The following is an 18,259-nucleotide window of genomic DNA, read 5'->3' as shown; positions in this document are numbered from 1 at the left end:
CTCTCTCCTTCTCTTCTGTTGTCTCTGGACATCAAACCCTGGCTCTTTTGTAAAATGCGTTCAGCATTCCAACGTTATTCATTGTTTCCAGCTTTAAGACTTTTACCTGTTTTTCTTCCCTCCACCACTTTGTGACTGTCATCCCATTTCCTCTGTACGTGCTCCTGGTTTGGATGGAAATCTTAGTTTCCCCAAATCCCTGATTTCTGCACTTCTTGGGGCTTCAAAAGAAAGACAGATGCAACAGAATTAGTCCCGCTTTGTTTTTTCCACACATACTCTGTGACAAGCTGCTTCTCTATTAAATTGTTCAGAGACTGTATGTTAAAAAACCTTATTAAAACCTTGGCACAGATAGCTAATTTACTGGTTAAGACAAAGGTCAGGTATAGTTAAGATTATCATTAAAGACATTTGTTTACAGCCTGTATGTTTAGCTGTATCATTGTTTCACTGACAAGTGTATAGCTGAAACAATAGTTCAATAAATTGATTGGTCAGTAAACAAAAAAATCTACATTTTTGATAACTTATTGGTGTTAACTTAGGATTTTTTCAAGCAAAATGTCAAAAATTCTCTGGTTTTAGCCTCTGAAATGTGAATATTTCCATTTATTTTTTTCCTGGCCTATGATACCTTTTCTTCTGGACTGTTAGTTGGATGAAAACGGACGATTTCAAGTTGTCAGCCCGGGCTTTGTGGAATCTTGATGGGCATTTTTCACAATTTTTATACACAAAAGAAAATATTCAAGATTTAGCCATGGTGAAAATATTTGTTGAAGCCCTGCATTTGACATTTGTGTGCATCCACGCACACACACACAGTCAAGTGATAATCATTCAGTTTGAGATGTAATGGGTAAAGACTGTGAAAGTGAAAGGAAAAACACCGCCCACTTGATTGAAGGTGTCAGTGGAAGCACGCAACAGTGAAGTTTCGCTTCAATGGAAGGATACTTGTCTGAAGTGGGGTCACTTTTCACTTGTATTGTCATCGTAAACCACATTGCAAGTGAGATACAGAATGCCTGTCACAGCTTTAAATACCCTGTTTCACAAAATGCAAGGTGTGATAAATATGTAATATGTAATAGAATAAATAGTCAGTTCTTCTTAGCATTGAATTAATATACATATAATACCTACATTAAAGATGTGATGTAAGATATTATTAACCTTACACGCATTTGTCTTTTCTCTGCAGTGACATCACCTATAGCATCCTGTTTGAAGCAGTGACCACGCTGCTGGTATTCTTCTCCTATCAGCTCTTCCACAAAGACATCCTTCGAGATGGATTAATCTACCAGCACATCATGAAGGGACGATGGTGAGAAAACACCCACGCACAAGTTTATACTTTAGTGAAGACTGCCATCAACTCAATTTACCAAACAGCATCTGTTAAAACTGCACGACTTTGGTGCCCAGCAGCTCACCTGTTAGAGCGGGTGCCCCATTTACTGAGGCTATGTTCTTGCCACAGCGGCCAAAGGTTTGATTCCAGCCTGCAGCCCTTTGCTGCATGTCATCCCTTCTCTCTCCCCCCTTCACTCTGAAGCTATCCTGTCCAATTAAAAAAAAAAAAAATCTTTAAAAAAAAACACTACACGACTTAACTTATACCTTAACCAAGACATTGACGCGAACCTTAATCCCAAACCAAGTTTGCATGAAAGTAGAAGTACCAAATGTAAAACAAAGAAAGGTGGAATAAAGTCCTAAAATTTTGACTGCTCTATGAGATAATGCCCAGATGCACCAAACTGACCTCAAAGACAAAGTGGCAATGAACACCAACTGTTGCGACGCCTCATGTCGCTTGTGTCTTGGTCAGAAAGTTGCACTTGAACACACTGCAAAGACTACAGCCAACAGCCAACTAGCACGTACATTCTGTGCCTGCATTAGAGGAGATAAATCTTCATACCAGCAGACGGTGGTAGTCTGTATTCGTCTTTTTTGAAAAAGGGAAACCAGAAGACGGACAAGACGGATTCAAGACGCTAGGTAGCCAGGTAGCGCATTGACAATACAACCCCATGTTGAAAGAACAAAGGAGATTTACCTGTGTTTGAGAGCAATAACCCAAACATCTCACTTTCTTATCTCTTTGCCTGCACTGAACTGAACTGCCAGTGAAAGTAATTTCATTCACTCAACATACTGAATTGGCCAAAAATAGGCGACAATGGCTGACCTGTGCCAACGGTGCGGGACACACTGCAAAAATTAGGGCGACAGACGCTCACCGATGGCTCGACAATGACCGACGGCCGACTGTCAGCTTGGTGTGTCGGGGCTCTTACTCTCACTTGCCTCTGTAACTAGGTCGTCCACAATCTGTCAACGACTTTTTTTGAACGCAGGCCCAGATCACTTTGGATCTTCTCCAATCCAATGTGGCAGTGTCTGATCCAGCCTACTGTTCATCTACCCAGACTCTGTTACTCTCTGTGCTTCCAGACAATCTCGTCATGTTCCACACAATGTCTGTATGCGTCATTCAGCTGATACTAAAGGGGACGTTGTGTGACGTTATAGTCTGTAATTTTCAGGGAAAGTGAACCAGTGAGTCTTTTTTAAATCTGATAATAATCATAGACTTTAGAATTAAAAAGGTAATATGTTATATGTGATAAGATAACTGACTAAATGTTAATAAAAGTCAAATCAAATCAACAGCCTGATGCTGACCTGCGCTCTTAAATGCTTTGAACCCAATTTCCCTCAGTCCATTATTATCTCTAATGGTAATAAATGCAGATAAATGCTGTAAAACTGAATGCATTTTAAAGTCAAGAAGTGCAGTTCAGATGGGTGGACAGAGGATGGAAGCAATTTTCTTTTAGGGCTCTCACAGCATGAGAGCCAAATGAGAGCACTTTGGATTAATTGCCACTGAGCTGAAGAAAGGCTTCCAAGTAGCTGATGTTGGCAAAACACATCTAAAATGGTTTTGCCATTTGGTCAGTTGAGAAAGCAAGGCTGTGTGTAACCAGAAAAACAGTGATATGGGGTATCGTACACCGCCAATTACATGTATGTCACTCACCAGGAGAGAGCTGAAGTGATGAGGGAAGAGACGAGTCTATCCCTGACACCTGATATGGACACCTGTGGCTGAGAATAGGATCTCAGTCTGTCCGGCTGTACACACACACCTGCTTGTGCGTGTAAGAACAAGTCCTGTGTTTGGGCTCTGCTTTTTATTACAACATGACTGGATTGTCAGTCAGGCAGATAATGAGGCAGAGATGGCAGTTGAGCTGAACAAGGTTTTTTCTTCAGGTTAGATAAATGAAATGCTTTATACTTTATAATTTATTTAGTTGTCCAAGTCAGACAGAATTGATGTTTCTGTTAAGCAGGAGTGTAACAGCTTTTAAGGCCACAGGACTAGATAACCTCAGGGCTTTTATTTTGAAAAATTTGCAGCTGGGCCTGTGGAACAGCCTATTTTTCAATGTTCTATAGAGAATACCTAAAATGTTGAAGACCCCACATGTTTTATCTCTTCCACAGAAAGCGTGCCCTCCAGTTTCCTGGCTTCCAGCTGTCTTTTTAAACCTCTCTTTCCATTTGTCTCTCTTTTCCCCAGTTTGTCTTTAACCAGTCGGCTGGTGAAGACCCTGCTCTATAACTTCATCCGGCAGGAGAAATGTCCACCTCCAGCAACCCACATCTTTGAGCCAAAAGCAGAGGGAGGCCTGCTTTACGGCTTGGCGTCAGGGGTGGCAAGTACGTGTACACACATCCACACACGAACAAAAGAAAAAGAAATGACAACAAAGGAGATACACGTAGTGAGATCCACAGCGTTTATTTTCTAAAGCTTAAAACTATATTGAACATAGTAAATTATTACCTGAGCTTTGTATAAAGTTTGCAAGGCTATGTCCTATTTTAATTTATACCCGTCAGCATCCATTTTTTTTGTTGATGTTGGGGTGTTTTTTTATTACATGTGAAAGCCAAATGGACATTTTGGGTGCACTCAAAGTGTGTTTTGCATCAAACTATATGACTTATATCAGTGGTTCCCAACCTTTTTGGATTTTGACTCCCTGAAATGCAACAGTTGTTCAATTAAAGAGTGATTTTTTTCTTCTAAGATTGTTGTATTAAAATGATAAATGACTTTTACAGGCTTTGAAGATGTGGAATTATCTAGAATGATTACAACTAATATTGTGGAAGAGAAATATATGCTGAATATTGCTTGACAAAAATGACGTATTTTCGACAGAAAAGTTGTCACTTTCCTTTGATGTCGCACACCTGGAGAATTTTGTTATGTCACAGACACCGTCATATTTTGTCCTGCAACATAATTGGGTAGTCCCATTACATCACCTATTCAATCTTTAACTCCCCTGTTTAGCTCAATGGACGCACTGACCACTCCTTGTCTTGCGCTACCGTTGTCCTCTCATAAGTTTAAAATGTCGTCCTCTTCAATTAACTCACTGATTTTATCAAATTTCTCCATTATCAAAATACAAAATGATGCAAAGTAGCACAAATATAGATGGAAAGAAACAGATGTCAGAAGGATATGTATAACGATTGGGAAGATATAATGTAAGTAAACAATCCAGCTTTGGATAGCATCTGGTTACCATTGGTTACCATGGTTACCAATTGAAAATGTCAAGTGAGAGTTTTTAAAAGTCCATACCATAAACCAGGCTTTTGATTTATTCTGGACCCCCTTCAGGGATGTGAATGTTACCTTTGTCATCATTCGATCAGTCGTGTTGTTTGCCCCTATTGCAGTTTGTTGTCGTGATGTTGCTACATCCCACACATCAAAATGAAGCTGGTGAATAATAGGAATGACGCTCAAATTACAAAAATAAGAGCCAGACAGTGGAAAAAAAGGGAGAATTGAGTGTCAGTGTCTTCCTTTTTTCCTCTGAGCAAACGGGTGAGAAATATGATTAATCTGAGAAATGAAAGTGCGAGCCATGCTGACAGCCGTGGTAGTGTGGATGAAAGTGATGAGTCAAAAATGAACAGCGTGTGTGTGTATCAGACTGGTAATGTGCTCCGTGCGTATGTGTGTTGAATGCATGTTTGTTTGAGTGTGAGAATAGGGCTGGGTTTCCCCCGCAGATAAATGCTCTTTGTCGGTTGTTGGTGGCAGATTCCTATCAGTGAGCCATCAGCATTCAACCCAGCCTGTCTGTCTGTGGCCAGCGATCGGCCCGATGAGTTATGGTGCCCTGTCCTGTTCTGTAATCCCCTAGAGCCTGTCTGTCTGCAGCCGCCTCCCTTATACACACACGCACAGACCCAACAAAGACACAAGCGCTCTTATACTCCGAGCTCAGAAACAACACTTGTTTTCTTTCTCCGTCTCTCTGTCTCTAACATGCACGCAGTCATCAGGGATTGGCAGAACACGCTTTTTAATTTGAATGTTGAAAATGGGTGTAGGCACGGGTGTTGTTCTATGGTAACAGTAAATATCAGCTGAATTTCATTTAATTAAAGGGAAACTCCACCAATCTAACACATGAGGGTCAGTTGACCAGACAGGATTGGTATCTGAACGCCCGTGAAAACAGTTGTATGATGTCCTCTGTGGTTCTGGAGGAGCTTTTCCATGTCTGAGTAAACAACCCTTATAATATTTTCAGGGTTATCTCTGCAGAGAGCCTGTGTTACAAACTGGGCATGTACCAGGCAACGAAGGTCTAACAGAAAGATGCTAAGGGTTGTAATTGGGGAAATGTAGGATCCAGCACTTTATAGAGCTCGACTCATTTTTTTTTCTAGGGCTTAAAGTCAGGATGTAGCCAGGATATAGCGAACACTTTCTACTAGGGCTGCAACTATCAATCTTTTCATTGTCGATTAACCTGTTGATAGGTTTACTCGTTTAATCAATTAGTTGTTTGGTCCATAAAGTGTCATCAATCAGTGTTTCCCAAAGCCGAGGACGATAACCTAAAAATCGTGTTTCATCCACAACCCAAAGATAATTCAGTGACTGTCATAGAGGGGTAAAGAGACAAGAAAATACTCATGTTGAGGAAGTTAGAATCAGAGAATTTTGACTTTTTTTCTTTTCTTTTTTTCCAAAAAAATACCAAAACAGATTAGCAAATTATTTGGCGATTGATTTAGTAGTTGACAACTAATCAAAAAATCATTGCAGCTCTACTTTCTACTTGAATTTTAACCACTTTTCTTCACATCTGTCTCCTGTGAGTCTCCCAGCTCTCTGATTTGCTTGTTGCAGTTCAACAAAAAATCACTAGAGGGCCCATTTCAAGGTGCATATCAGGGTTTGGGGTTTTTTTTACTCACTAAAATCACTTAAAAATCACTAGATATCCAATACTTTATGGTGTGAAAATAAATGTTTAATCCCCGAAACATGCTTGAGTAAGGCCTGTCACGTTAACAGTTTTTGTTGGATAATATTTTGTCCCAGAAATAATTGCGATAAATGATATTATTGTCCTTTTGAGACCAGTTTATGCCGCAGATATAATGATAATCTAATAGCATAATAATACACACTTTCAAAGGGAAATTAAGTTTTAATACTTAAAAATATTCAGACATTTTAATTGGAATGTGAAAAAATATATATATCCTAAATAAATAAAACATAAATAAATGTGTGTCTGCGTGTTGAGGATCTGAGCCCTGTCCATGGTGAAATTTTGACACAAAAAGCAGACAAGGGGACAGAAGCCGCGTGACCAGAAATGACAGCAAAACATGTCTCAGCAAAGTTTTTTCTGTTCACTCTGTTTAGATGCTGTGAAAAAAAATGCTAAGGCGCTGCGCCCAAGTCTTTTAATGGTTGGGAAAACCCTGCTGTTTATTGTTGGCTCAAGTGATGGTCACATTCTCATGTAATGCACATAAACACAAGAGCAATGTCATACAATATATGGAAATGACCTTGTTTATTTTTGCTTACCACAATAAGTTAGTATTTGTCGTTATCATGACAGACCTTGCTTGAGTTGTGTCATCCATCTCAATGTGCATCACATTGTCTTTTATCTTTGTCAAAGTTACATTATTGATGCTGTTAAAAACTTTAAAATTGGTCTGTGCTTAAATTCCATTACCACATAACAATAATGTCTTTTTGACAAAAAGGAGTCCAGAGTTAATTAATATTGATGCCATACAGAAGTAAGTGGAAACTAGTGGCTGCCTGGAGCTGTAGGCAAAACATGACATGACTTGTATGGTGGCCTGCAAAAATGTCATGTATATACAATGTGTAGTTGAGGACTTAAACCTTTCAAACACACTCTATAAAGTCTGTAAATCCATGTATGGTGTTCTGGACTAGACTACCACAACTTTCTTTACATGACAGTGCTTTTTACAGAAATCATGTTCCTCAGGTCAGTAGCATGTAAAATCTCTCTTGCTTACACACACTTGTTCATAGTCAGTCTGGACTGTCCCCAGTAACAAACACTGGTCATTGGCAAAGCAAAGCAATGCTTCATTTCTGTTGCCATGTACTACTCAACTCTACCCTACCGTACCGTATCCTACCCTACCCTACTCTACTCTACCCTGCTCTATTCTACTCTACTCTACTCTCTATTCCACTCTATACTACTCAACTCTACCCTACTCTACCCTACTCTACTCTGCTCTGCCCTACTCTACTCTACTCTACTCTACCCTGCTCCATTCTACTCTACTCTACTCTACTCTACTCCCTATTCCACTCTATACTACTCAACTCTGCCCTACCCTACCCTACTCTACTCTACTCTGCTCTATTCTACTCTACTCTACTCTACTCTACCCTGCTCTACTCTACTCTACTCCACTCTACTCTACTCTACTCTACTCTACTCTACCCTGCTCTATTCTACTCTACTCTACTCTACTCTACTCTACTCTGCTCTATTCCACTCTACTCTACCCTGCTCCATTCTACTCTACTCTACTCTATCCTGCTCTATCCCACTCTACTCTACTCTACTCTACTCTACCCTGCTCTATTCTACTCTACTCTACTCTACTCTACTCTACCCTGCTCTATTCCACTCTACTCTACTCTACCCTGCTCTATTCTACTCTACTCTATTCTGCTCTACTCTACTCTACTCTACTCTACCCTGCTCTATTCTAGTCTACTCTACTCTACTCTACTCAACTGGTGATGGACACCTTGTTATATCTACATGTATGTGGGTTAGGTCCTCATCTGAGGATTTCTTTCTGGTTTCTCTGGGAGCAGGTTTAGGAGATCCTGCATTTTAGTCCCGGCTTTTCATTACGACTCTGATAATTTCTTACAAAATGGTTGTAAATCTGTGGAATGTTTTTACATGTTGTTTTTGTTAGCAGGGTTTTGGATTGGGTTCATGTAAAAGTGCTTTGCGCATATATTTTTATTTGTATGAGATTATCAGAATAGTGTGTTTGTTTATTGTCTGTACAGCATGTTTCCCCATGTGCACTTTTGGATAATCATCACGAGTTTGGCATACTTGTTATATGTGTGTGTGTGTGTGTGTGTGTGTGTGTGTGTGTGTGTGTGTGTATCTGCGTGCTTGGCCAAGGCATTGGCCCGAAGCCCTGATGTCATATTTCATTCACTGTTATGCAAGTAAATAAGTAAGTAGCACATTCTGTCTGTCTCTGTTCACCAGGCGTTCACATCTCTGTCTGCACTGAGGGGTTTGTTCTCAGCTGTAACTATGAGAAAATATTTCTCACTTCAGCTCCCTTCTCGACACAAATAATGTCCAAGTGTATGTTGTGTGCAGCACAAGTGAAGTGGAAATGCACATTTTTAACCTGTTTCACAAAGATTTAGTCTAATTGGTGGCGTATGTATACTGATGATACTGGTATGTATCTTTAGCCATGCTTGTGGCTTGGCTGTATTGATGTCAGTGTTGGTCAGTTGGTCCACCATTTTCTTGAAATAGCAGTAGCTTTTGAAGAAACTGTTGAATTGTAATGAAATTTTGTACAGATTCTCGTGATCTCCTGACCGTCCTTTGGTGATCCCGTGACTTTTTATTTAGCGCCTTCATCAGGTGAAAGTTTAAATTCGACAAACTAAGTGCAAACTAATGACACTCCCATTAACCTCTGTTATACTTTGTGTTTAGTGCTAATTAGCAAATGCTAGCACGCTAAACGAAGATGGTGAACATGGTTAAGCAATATCACACGAGAGGGAGTGATGTTGTACTGTATATTGTCACAGCTGTGATTTGGTAATAGGCACGAAGCCACAGGCTGAGTGCCGAAGACAATTACAGCCGTGACGATATATAGTACAACATTACGACCTTGAGCGTGATATTGCTTTTATACAACAGTTCAACAACCGCTTAAACAGCAATGCTGAGTAAGGAAATGTTAACAAAAGGTGATGAAATAAATTATTTAAGTATGTTATGTAGCTCCGCGAAAAAAAAAACAGTTCTCCCAGTCTGTTGCCAGGCAACGCAGCACACACACCAGGAACTCACAAGCTACTTTGTATTTACATTGATCTGCAACTGTGTAACTTCGTCCAGTTTGGCTGATGAAATTTTGGCAAACCTGGATGTTGCCACGGTCAGATTCAAACACACCTGGAGGTCTACACAGCAGAGTCCTTTCCTTTTCCTCGTCCTCTCCTGACGACCACTCATAATTTAATTCAAATGTAATTTTGGGGAAAATATCCATCTTATTGTTGTAACGCTGTAGTGTCAGTTTGCGTCAATGTAGCAAATGTGACAGTTGGTTAATTAACGGTTGTATTTATATTCATAACACCTGACCAACAACAGATAACTGAGCTGTATTAAGTTTTAATACTTGTGTGCAATTCCACTTATTTCCTCTGTTTCTTATTTCAAAAAGTCATCTAGATATATCTACTCTTCTGGACATCATATTTTTCCTCTTCCACCCCCACCTACCATTATTAACGGGGTATGTACCAACTTAAGTCAGAATGAAATAAAGTAGTTCTGCAGTGCTGTTTAAGGAAAGCAAGGTAATGATATTCCCCCAATCAACAGTGTAATAACAGCGGCACCATTAAGAACCTCATTGGAGCTGTATGTGTGTGTGTGTGTGTGTGTGTGTTTGATGATAGCCATGATATGAATCTGGATTTGGTAAGGGGTCATTGGCGGGTGAAGTAGATGTCAGGGGGAAGATGTGGATTTAGAAGAGATGGTTTTCAGCCTGCATCTGAATATTTGGAAAGACTCTGCAGATATTTGATTGAGGGATGATATTTTGGTTTGAATATAGAAGTTGACTTTGTGCCAGCAGTCATGTCTGATGGTGTTGGTTATTATGTAAGACTGCACACAGCCTTCTGTCCTAAAACCAAGGCTTAGTCAGACATTAAGTTCTCATTTTTTGCTTGCACAAACTTGCGTTATGGTTTGTTTTTGAGCCTGTTTAAATATTGTGAGGAGACCAGGAGAGATTTTTAGGTAATGAAGAGTTTCCAGAGATGTGTGGGTTGTTGCTGATACAGGCTCGAGTGTAGACTTTGTGGGTGCAGTTGAGTTGCGTGTCTCACAGCAGGATGCCTTTGCTGCCCCCGAGTCCTGAGGCCCAGATTCTGATTTCGGCGTGCTAGCCTTCTCTGTGTCCGTGTGTGACCTTCTCTTTTCCTCACTTTCCCCTTCCCTTTCCTCCTCTTCATTATCCTCCTCCTCTTTTTCCACTGGGCGGCTGGCCAGGGCCGGAGCAGGCCCAAGCAGTGTAGCATTATTGGGTTTATGTGGTGGGCAGGCAGACAGGCAGAGGGAACCGAGCCAGACGGATAACAAACAGCACCCACTAAGGTAAAATAGAGCCCTGTGAATGTGCGTGTGAGAGTAAGTGTGTGTGTACGAGAGTGCAGGAAATGTGGCTGCCAGACCAGGCTCTCTGACACTGCTGGGCCAGTCACTGTGGTGCCAGTGATGAGATGAACAGGGCTCCGTCACAACTTGGCCCTCTCCCTCTTAAGATCTTGTTTTCGCTCACACTTACTTCTCTTTCTGAGCTGTAGAGGGACAGAGGAGTATCGTGTGTGGAGAGAAAGACTGACAAATGGTGTCATTTCTCTCTTGGGGATTTCTTTTTATTGGGGATGCAGTTTGTTGATGTCCTGTTTTTCAAATATAAATAAATTAATTCCCCCTCCTCCCTGGAATTGCACGCACATTTATGCACACAAAGTCAGAATAAGTGTTGGAGGTTCTTTACTGGCCATTAGTGAATTTATGGATGTTACTGAGAATCCTACACAGTCACAAGTTGTTGAAATGAAACCCTTAGGCAGAGCAAGTATTTTGTCATGCATTATGGTTTAAAACTCAACCTCACAGGGTCTTCATCAGTCACAAGTTGTTGCTTTGTTCGGCCTCCTTCCTTTCAGAACAGTACAAAAAGAAGACACTGGGATGTGACATCCCATTTTCTCCTTGAGTTAATCTTTTAATGTAGTCGGATGTCAGTGTACATGAAGCATTTCACCCCTGTAATGTTTTGAACTAATGTCTCCTTGTCCGCTTGACTTAAATCTTTCTCGGTTCAGTAACCAAGTGAACTGATGATGTGACTGTGTCATAGTTGGATGGATCAGGACAACTTAACGACATTATGCACCCATCAAGGCGAGTATGTGCAAATTGTCAGATAAATTTATCTGCTCTTCCATCCTCTGCCACTAGATGGCAACAGATCCACTTGGCTTCTCCTCTAATTCAGCTTGATCATTGTGGACCTGCAACACACTCACACACTGTCTCTCACTAGTGCTTGGTCCGTGCATTCTGTGTGGCTAGACGTGCAGGAGCCAGAGACTGTCATCTGTGTACCTTGGTGTTCATGCTTCTCGTGCTTCTGGTGACGCCTGAAAGCACCAGCACTTCTGTAGGAAATTCAGCTCCCTCTCATCCCCCAACAAGAAAAACGAACCCCACTCCAGTTGGCCAGTAGTTCCAGTTTCTCTTTGTTCTGTGGCGCCGTCTATGTTGTTTCAAATTTCAGGTGCTGCAAACCATCGTGCGTGACTCCATTGTTCCCATTTTGGCCTTGATTACATCAGTCTGACTGCACATAATCTTTGGCATTCACTTCCCTGTGAAGCGTAAATCAGTTATAAGGCTGAAGAGCTGTGAGTTGTGAGAATAGTTTCGTGCTTTCTATAAAAAGGTTGACATACACAACCTGACTGCTCTTCATAACTGGGTCCTGCACGGATCCATCCACCCATCTGTATTGAAACACAGAGCTGCAATTTTCAGGCGAGTCTTGACACTGTTCTGCAATCCATGTGGAGCGCACCAGGAGAGGCATGTTAGAAAAATGAACAGTCCACGACTGCCTCGATGGGTAGTTTCTCTGTGTGATTGTGTGTCTTTGGTGTTTTAAAAGGTTAGTTAAGATTCACGCATGTCACACAATAAGACAAACAAACTGCCGATCGAGGCAGTAATAGACCAGCAGCTCCTGTGTTCACCAAAGTCACACAAAAAGATAGACAAACTACCCATCGAGGCAGTAATAGAGCAACATCTCCTGTGTTCAGCAAGGTAAAGTTAATGTTTTTGTCAATAGAGTCTGGCATTGAAGAGAGCACTTCAGTTTTAGTTCAACTCCCCATCAGAAAGGGCTGTCTGTTTGGGAAGTACTGAGCACACAACTGGATAAATGACACTTGTGTTGTACCACAAGAGCTGTGTGAGAGTTGGTAAACTGATGTATTCATGTTGTTTTGCTGTTGTAAAAGGCAGACCACTATGACTTCAATTCATCAAGAATCTCTCCGTTTTGAGATTCTTTGTTCACAAATTTTACTCAACAAATTTAGTGTCACACGGGTTGAGTAAATGATATTCAAATGGTCGTTTGGGGAGTGACGTATTTCTTTAAAATGTCTAGAATTTATATGAAAATGTAATTAATTGATCCAAAAAACTCACTACATCTTTGTGTATCTGTCTCCAGGTGGGCTGTGGAGTGTCTTCACATTGGGTGGAGCCGGCAGCAAAGCTGGGATAGACCAGGAACACAACCCCTTACCTTTATCCAATCAGAGCCTTCTTTTACTGCTGGTCCTAGCCAATCTGACAGATGGGCCTGACTGGCCCAACCCCTACCGCCAGGCTATCACTTGTTTCAGAAACACACAGGGTAATTCATTGGTGTATTTTTATCTGTTGTACATGTATGAGAGTTGTTTATGTGTAGGAAATGTGCCAAGGTAATGACGTGATGTGATAAAATATTAAATTCTCCCCATATAGACACATCGTCCATGTCCGTGGAGCAACCTCACACTTTCCAGATCAATTTCAACAGCCTGTACACAGCGCTGTGTGAGCAGCAGCGTTCCGACCAGGCCACGCTTCTGCTGTACACCCTCCTTCACCAGAACGCCAACATGAGGACATACATGCTCTCCAGAACCGACATGGACAATCTGGTGGGTAGGACTGCAGTGAGGACAGTTGTTGATTCATGCACATGCACATACATTCATTATTCCTGTCTCAGTCTGACATTTTGTGTGCAGGTTATTGACAAGGAAATAGTACAGAACACTGCGTGATTGGGTAATCCTTAACAAAACATATTGTGCAGTCCTTCCTTACACACATGGCTATGGCTGTGAAATCGTTTCATCTAGGACCAATGCTATGCCTCAGTAAACAGCGAGGATGTATGCAGTGGCAGCTGGTGCTATTCTGTCCATGTGGGACAGTGCCAGTTATTCCTTACAGCAGAATGAATGTACTGAGGCATTTAGTGAATGAAAATCAATCTCCAGCTCAGCATGTCAGATGGTATCACATATGAGCATGGTAGACAGTCACATATGAGGCTCTGCTGCACAGTGTGACACTAAATAATTTGGTTTTATCGGACTGGGAGTGGGAGTTTAAGTAGTGTATATCTGTTTGTATCAGGTTTAAAAATACTAAGCATCTAAGCAAATTACAACAGAAAATTCATTGCAGTAGCCATATCTGTGCAGGAAATTACTTTAATGTACAATCATATTTTGAAATGCAGGTCAGTTAAATTCCTATACATCTATCAGTACAACCTTTCCGTAATATCCCCTATTTTTAGCTTCTGTAATAAAACATCCTCATTAGCAGATTGAGCTTATTATGTAGGGGGGGCTACTAATGAGTCTAGCCACAATAAAGCACCGCTGCACAACAGAGTAATGAGCTAACGCTGCATCTGTGTGGGTTCATCGCTCACCATGCTAGCTACTAACTGCTTTCACTCTGACAGTGTGATTCTGAGAATGAAATCCTTTGCACACTGTTGTCATTAGTGGATCACTTTTACCATCTGCTCTACATACTTCTGAATATCACATCTGCCTCCACCTATAGTCTAGCAGCCATGAATTAGTAAAAAATGTTAATGTTTTCTCAGCTAGCATCTGCAGTGCTCCTTTTCTTGTTTTATTGTCTCTTTTACTTGGTGCTTAGTTTGCCCCACAGGTGGTAACACCACTATAGCAACAGGGCTTTATGTAGTGCAAGTAACAACATGATTGTATCGGGCTAGTTGATAGATTAAGCTTCAATAAAGCCCCCTAGCAAGACAACAAAAGCTTCCTTTCCCTGAATAGAATAATGCAAATAATACATTTTTGATTGTGCATACCTTATGCAACTGCAAGATTGACATTTTATATTTTTGTCCCTTCAGGCTGTTTGATTGTGAAATATTATAACAAGGATTTAATATATGCCATTTCTGAGACTACACCTACGTATATGTTCAACCCTTCCTCCTGCTCTCCCTCTCTTCCTCCCAGGTGTTGCCCATCCTCGAAATCCTTTACCACGTCGAGGACAGAAATTCTCATCATGTCTACATGGCCCTCATTATCCTCCTCATCCTGACAGAGGACGATGCCTTCAATCGCTCCATCCATGAGGTGGTGGGTAGACACAGTTTAACAATACAAATTGTTCACATTTCAGGTATTGCCGCTGCAACCTTCCTTCACTGGACATGGTCGGGATAATCTCAAATCTTGATGTTTTCAACAGCTTTGTCTCATTTCTGTGTCTTTCTCCCTCCCACAGGTGTTGAAGAACATTTCATGGTACACAGAGAGAACACTGACTGAGATCTCACTTGGTAGTTTGCTCATCCTGGTGGTCATCCGCACCATTCAATTCAACATGACCCGGACAAGGGTAAGTTTAACACATATTCACACACACACAGTTTGTGTGCTTGCAAAGCAAATTAATCATTTAGAAACCAATTTTTTTTTTCTTTTCATCTTGTATCATAACTTTAATGGATCATAAGATATTGGATAATGAATTAATCTGTAGATGCTGTGGTTGAAAATAATGGTTCCAGCTCTGGTTCAGACCAAACTTTTCAATGCTTGTTAATTTTTAAGCCATGACAAAGGCCAAAATGTGGCCTGCAACAATGAGAGGCCCTTTGACATATAGTCATAAATGTGCATACGAAATATTAGGCTGATTGGTCCAGTAGTATGCAAGAGAGCTGCTGACAGATAGATATACTCACACAACTGAACGTATGATCCCCTCCATGCTTATGCCTGCCTGAGATAATGAATTATATCCATATATGTCATGATGAAACTGTAAAGATGGAAATAACAGCATGATTTGTTGTTTAAATGTAACATCTGGTAACATGTTTATGTTTGTGCGTGCATGCTCCCCAGGATAAGTACCTTCACACCAACTGTCTCGCTGCACTTGCTAACATGTCAGCCCAGTTCCGTTGTCTCCACCAGTACGCTGCTCAGCGCATCATCAGGTGAGGACATACTGTAGGTGTTGCATAGCAGACAGAGTAAAACAGAGGTTAATCAGTAGCTTCTTTCTTCCAGGAATCCATTTTTATCCATCCTGTTCTTACTGTTGCTCTCTGCTCTTTGATTCAGAGGGATATTAAAAGTGGTTTGAAACAAAAAGGAAAGGTGCCAAAATACTGAGGCAAAGAAACCAAGTCTGTTTTTATTATGTACTTCGCCTGTTTAACATTGAATATATCTATCGTATCTTGATTTAAATTCGAATCTGGATCTTGACCTTTATATTTGACAGTCTTTATATCCTCCTCAGTATAGCTGCCATTATATGTCAATATTGATGCATATTCAGAGAATTCAATACATGACGAATCGAAATACTTCATTACAATGATTCCAAATGCATACAAAAGTCCATTATTGCCTTAAGACAGTCCTGCTCTTTGACCTGCATCATTTCCAACTACAGTGTAATACACCTAGGGATGATAAAACATTACTACAGTGTAAATGGTATGGCAAAATCTCTCACAATAGACAATATTGTCACATGGCATCGGCCCACTAAATCTTAACTGTGCTGAGTGTGAATAAAAAAGACATCATGTACGCATTACAGAGAGAGAAAGTGTGTGCTCAACAATATAAATCAGTTAATAAAGTAGAAAAAGGTGGCACACCATCAAAGCAGTAAATGTGTTTCGGCCAGAAGCTTTCCTCAGGGCATGAATGTGAATGAAGTCTGCACAAACTAGAGTTATTGCACAGGAGATAACGTGCTTTCTGACATTTTTTGTAGTTTCATGAACTGAAATCAAGAGCATAAGTAGTGTACATCACACTTAGCCGGTGTGTATTTCATCTGTTTTAAATAGCTGCTTCAAGTAAGTGGCAGGCCTCGACACAGTCTTCATCTGTGTGAGGCAAGCAAAGACGCCAGAAGAGAGACTCATTCATTTTAATGATCGTTATAGTAACTTGACAGCGGCTGCAGCCGGAGAGACTAAGAAATGAAATATTGAGAGAGTGGTGTGCCTGTGTACAGAGGAACATTATGTAACACGAGGTAACTAAGGGAAAGAGTTTGGCCTACAAGGAGACGGAAGACTTGAGAGGAAAAGGTCCAAACCACACACGCACACACACACACATCAAGTCATTCATGTCTGTTTGTTAAATCCAGACACACAGGAAGGAATGTTTCCTTCCCTGTAGACGTGCACACATTCACGCACACTCAAGGATCCTCTTATCTTGCTGCTGCGGCTGTCTCTCTCCATATCTGTGACTCTCTGGTGTTTTGAGTCAGAGAGGAACACTGTCTGTGAATGTGTACATGTCTGTCCTGTAGTGATGTAGAGCAACTGACTCCATGTCTGATGATAATGATAATGATGATGACTGTGATGGCCAGGGCTGGGCTAAACTGGCTGACTGGCTGGCTGGCTAGATAAAGGGAATTTCCTGCCAGGAATTTCCAAATGTCTGCCAGGCAGTGCTGAACTCTGCTCCGTAATTGACACTCAGAGAGAATCACAGTTGGTGCTGTTTATTTACAGGCAGCAGTGGGTTTGAATCGCCTCCACCACCACCACCCCACATCTTTCCTTATTATTTTCTATTCATCCTCCCTCACCATCAGTGTTCTCTATCTGCTGCATTGTTCCACTGTCCTCCATATCGGTCTCTTCTTCACAGTCTCTTCTATCACCACACATGCTCATGTGTCAGATTAATCCACCAGTTACTCTCTTGATTAAATGTTTGGTCTAAAAAATGTCAGCAAATACCAAAAGATGCCCATTAGTAAATTTCCAGAGCCCATGTTGACACCTCAAAATGGCATGTTTGGTCTGACCAACAGTCCAAAGCTGAATATTCACATTCGAGAAGCTGGGGCCTCATTTTTTCTGCTTAAAATTGACTAAATTGACTAATTATACCAAAATAGCAGCATGGTTATTTCCCATTATTAGCATAATGTATTTATTACCAGCTGCGACTACGTCATGGTGGCTGGTATTATTTTCGCCTTGTGAGTCTATGAGTGTGTGTCTGTCGCCATGGCAAAATGTGATTCTAGTGTCACCAGTTGTAGCTGGAACCTCCACAGAAGCTGTTTTGCATATTTTGCCAGGTGATTATATGTCTGTCTGTCTTGTCGGTGGGCAGATTTTGTTCAATGCAATTGAGTTTTTACTGTGCAAGAGGCAGTCAGGACATTTTACAGGTGTGTAGTTGAGACAAAAATGAAGGTCAAGTATGAAGATGAGTGTGGTCTGAGCAAGCGTACCACAAGTAGGCGAGTAGGAAATAGGGAAGTGGCCATTGCCCCTCACTTTACACCTGTAGCCCACATTGGTTTGAGCTCTAGTCATCAGTTAACTAACTTTAACCCATTTTCACACTTTAAAAAAAAAGTGCATAAAAGAAATGTTTTAGGACAAAATGTAGTTAGTTGAATATGTGGAA

The 18,259-nt window shown here is 40.9% G+C and overlaps 1 protein-coding gene across 1 annotated transcript in view; it reads left to right on the top strand.

Moving 5' to 3' along the window:
- Positions 1-18,259, top strand: part of dym (dymeclin) — a 69,656-nt gene that overhangs the window by 12,391 nt on the left and 39,006 nt on the right. The window contains exons 7-13 of the mRNA XM_050053261.1: positions 1,208-1,333; positions 3,605-3,744; positions 12,964-13,149; positions 13,263-13,441; positions 14,798-14,923; positions 15,072-15,185; positions 15,698-15,792. Of these exons, the coding sequence (XP_049909218.1) occupies positions 1,208-1,333; positions 3,605-3,744; positions 12,964-13,149; positions 13,263-13,441; positions 14,798-14,923; positions 15,072-15,185; positions 15,698-15,792 (966 nt within the window). The remainder of the gene's footprint in view (positions 1-1,207; positions 1,334-3,604; positions 3,745-12,963; positions 13,150-13,262; positions 13,442-14,797; positions 14,924-15,071; positions 15,186-15,697; positions 15,793-18,259) is intronic.

This window comes from Epinephelus moara, chromosome 9 (genome assembly GCF_006386435.1).
Source record: "Epinephelus moara isolate mb chromosome 9, YSFRI_EMoa_1.0, whole genome shotgun sequence".
NCBI classification, from domain to species: domain Eukaryota; kingdom Metazoa; phylum Chordata; class Actinopteri; order Perciformes; family Serranidae; genus Epinephelus; species Epinephelus moara.
Note: the sequence above shows the minus strand (reverse complement) of the source record. Positions and strands in the feature narration are given on the sequence as shown.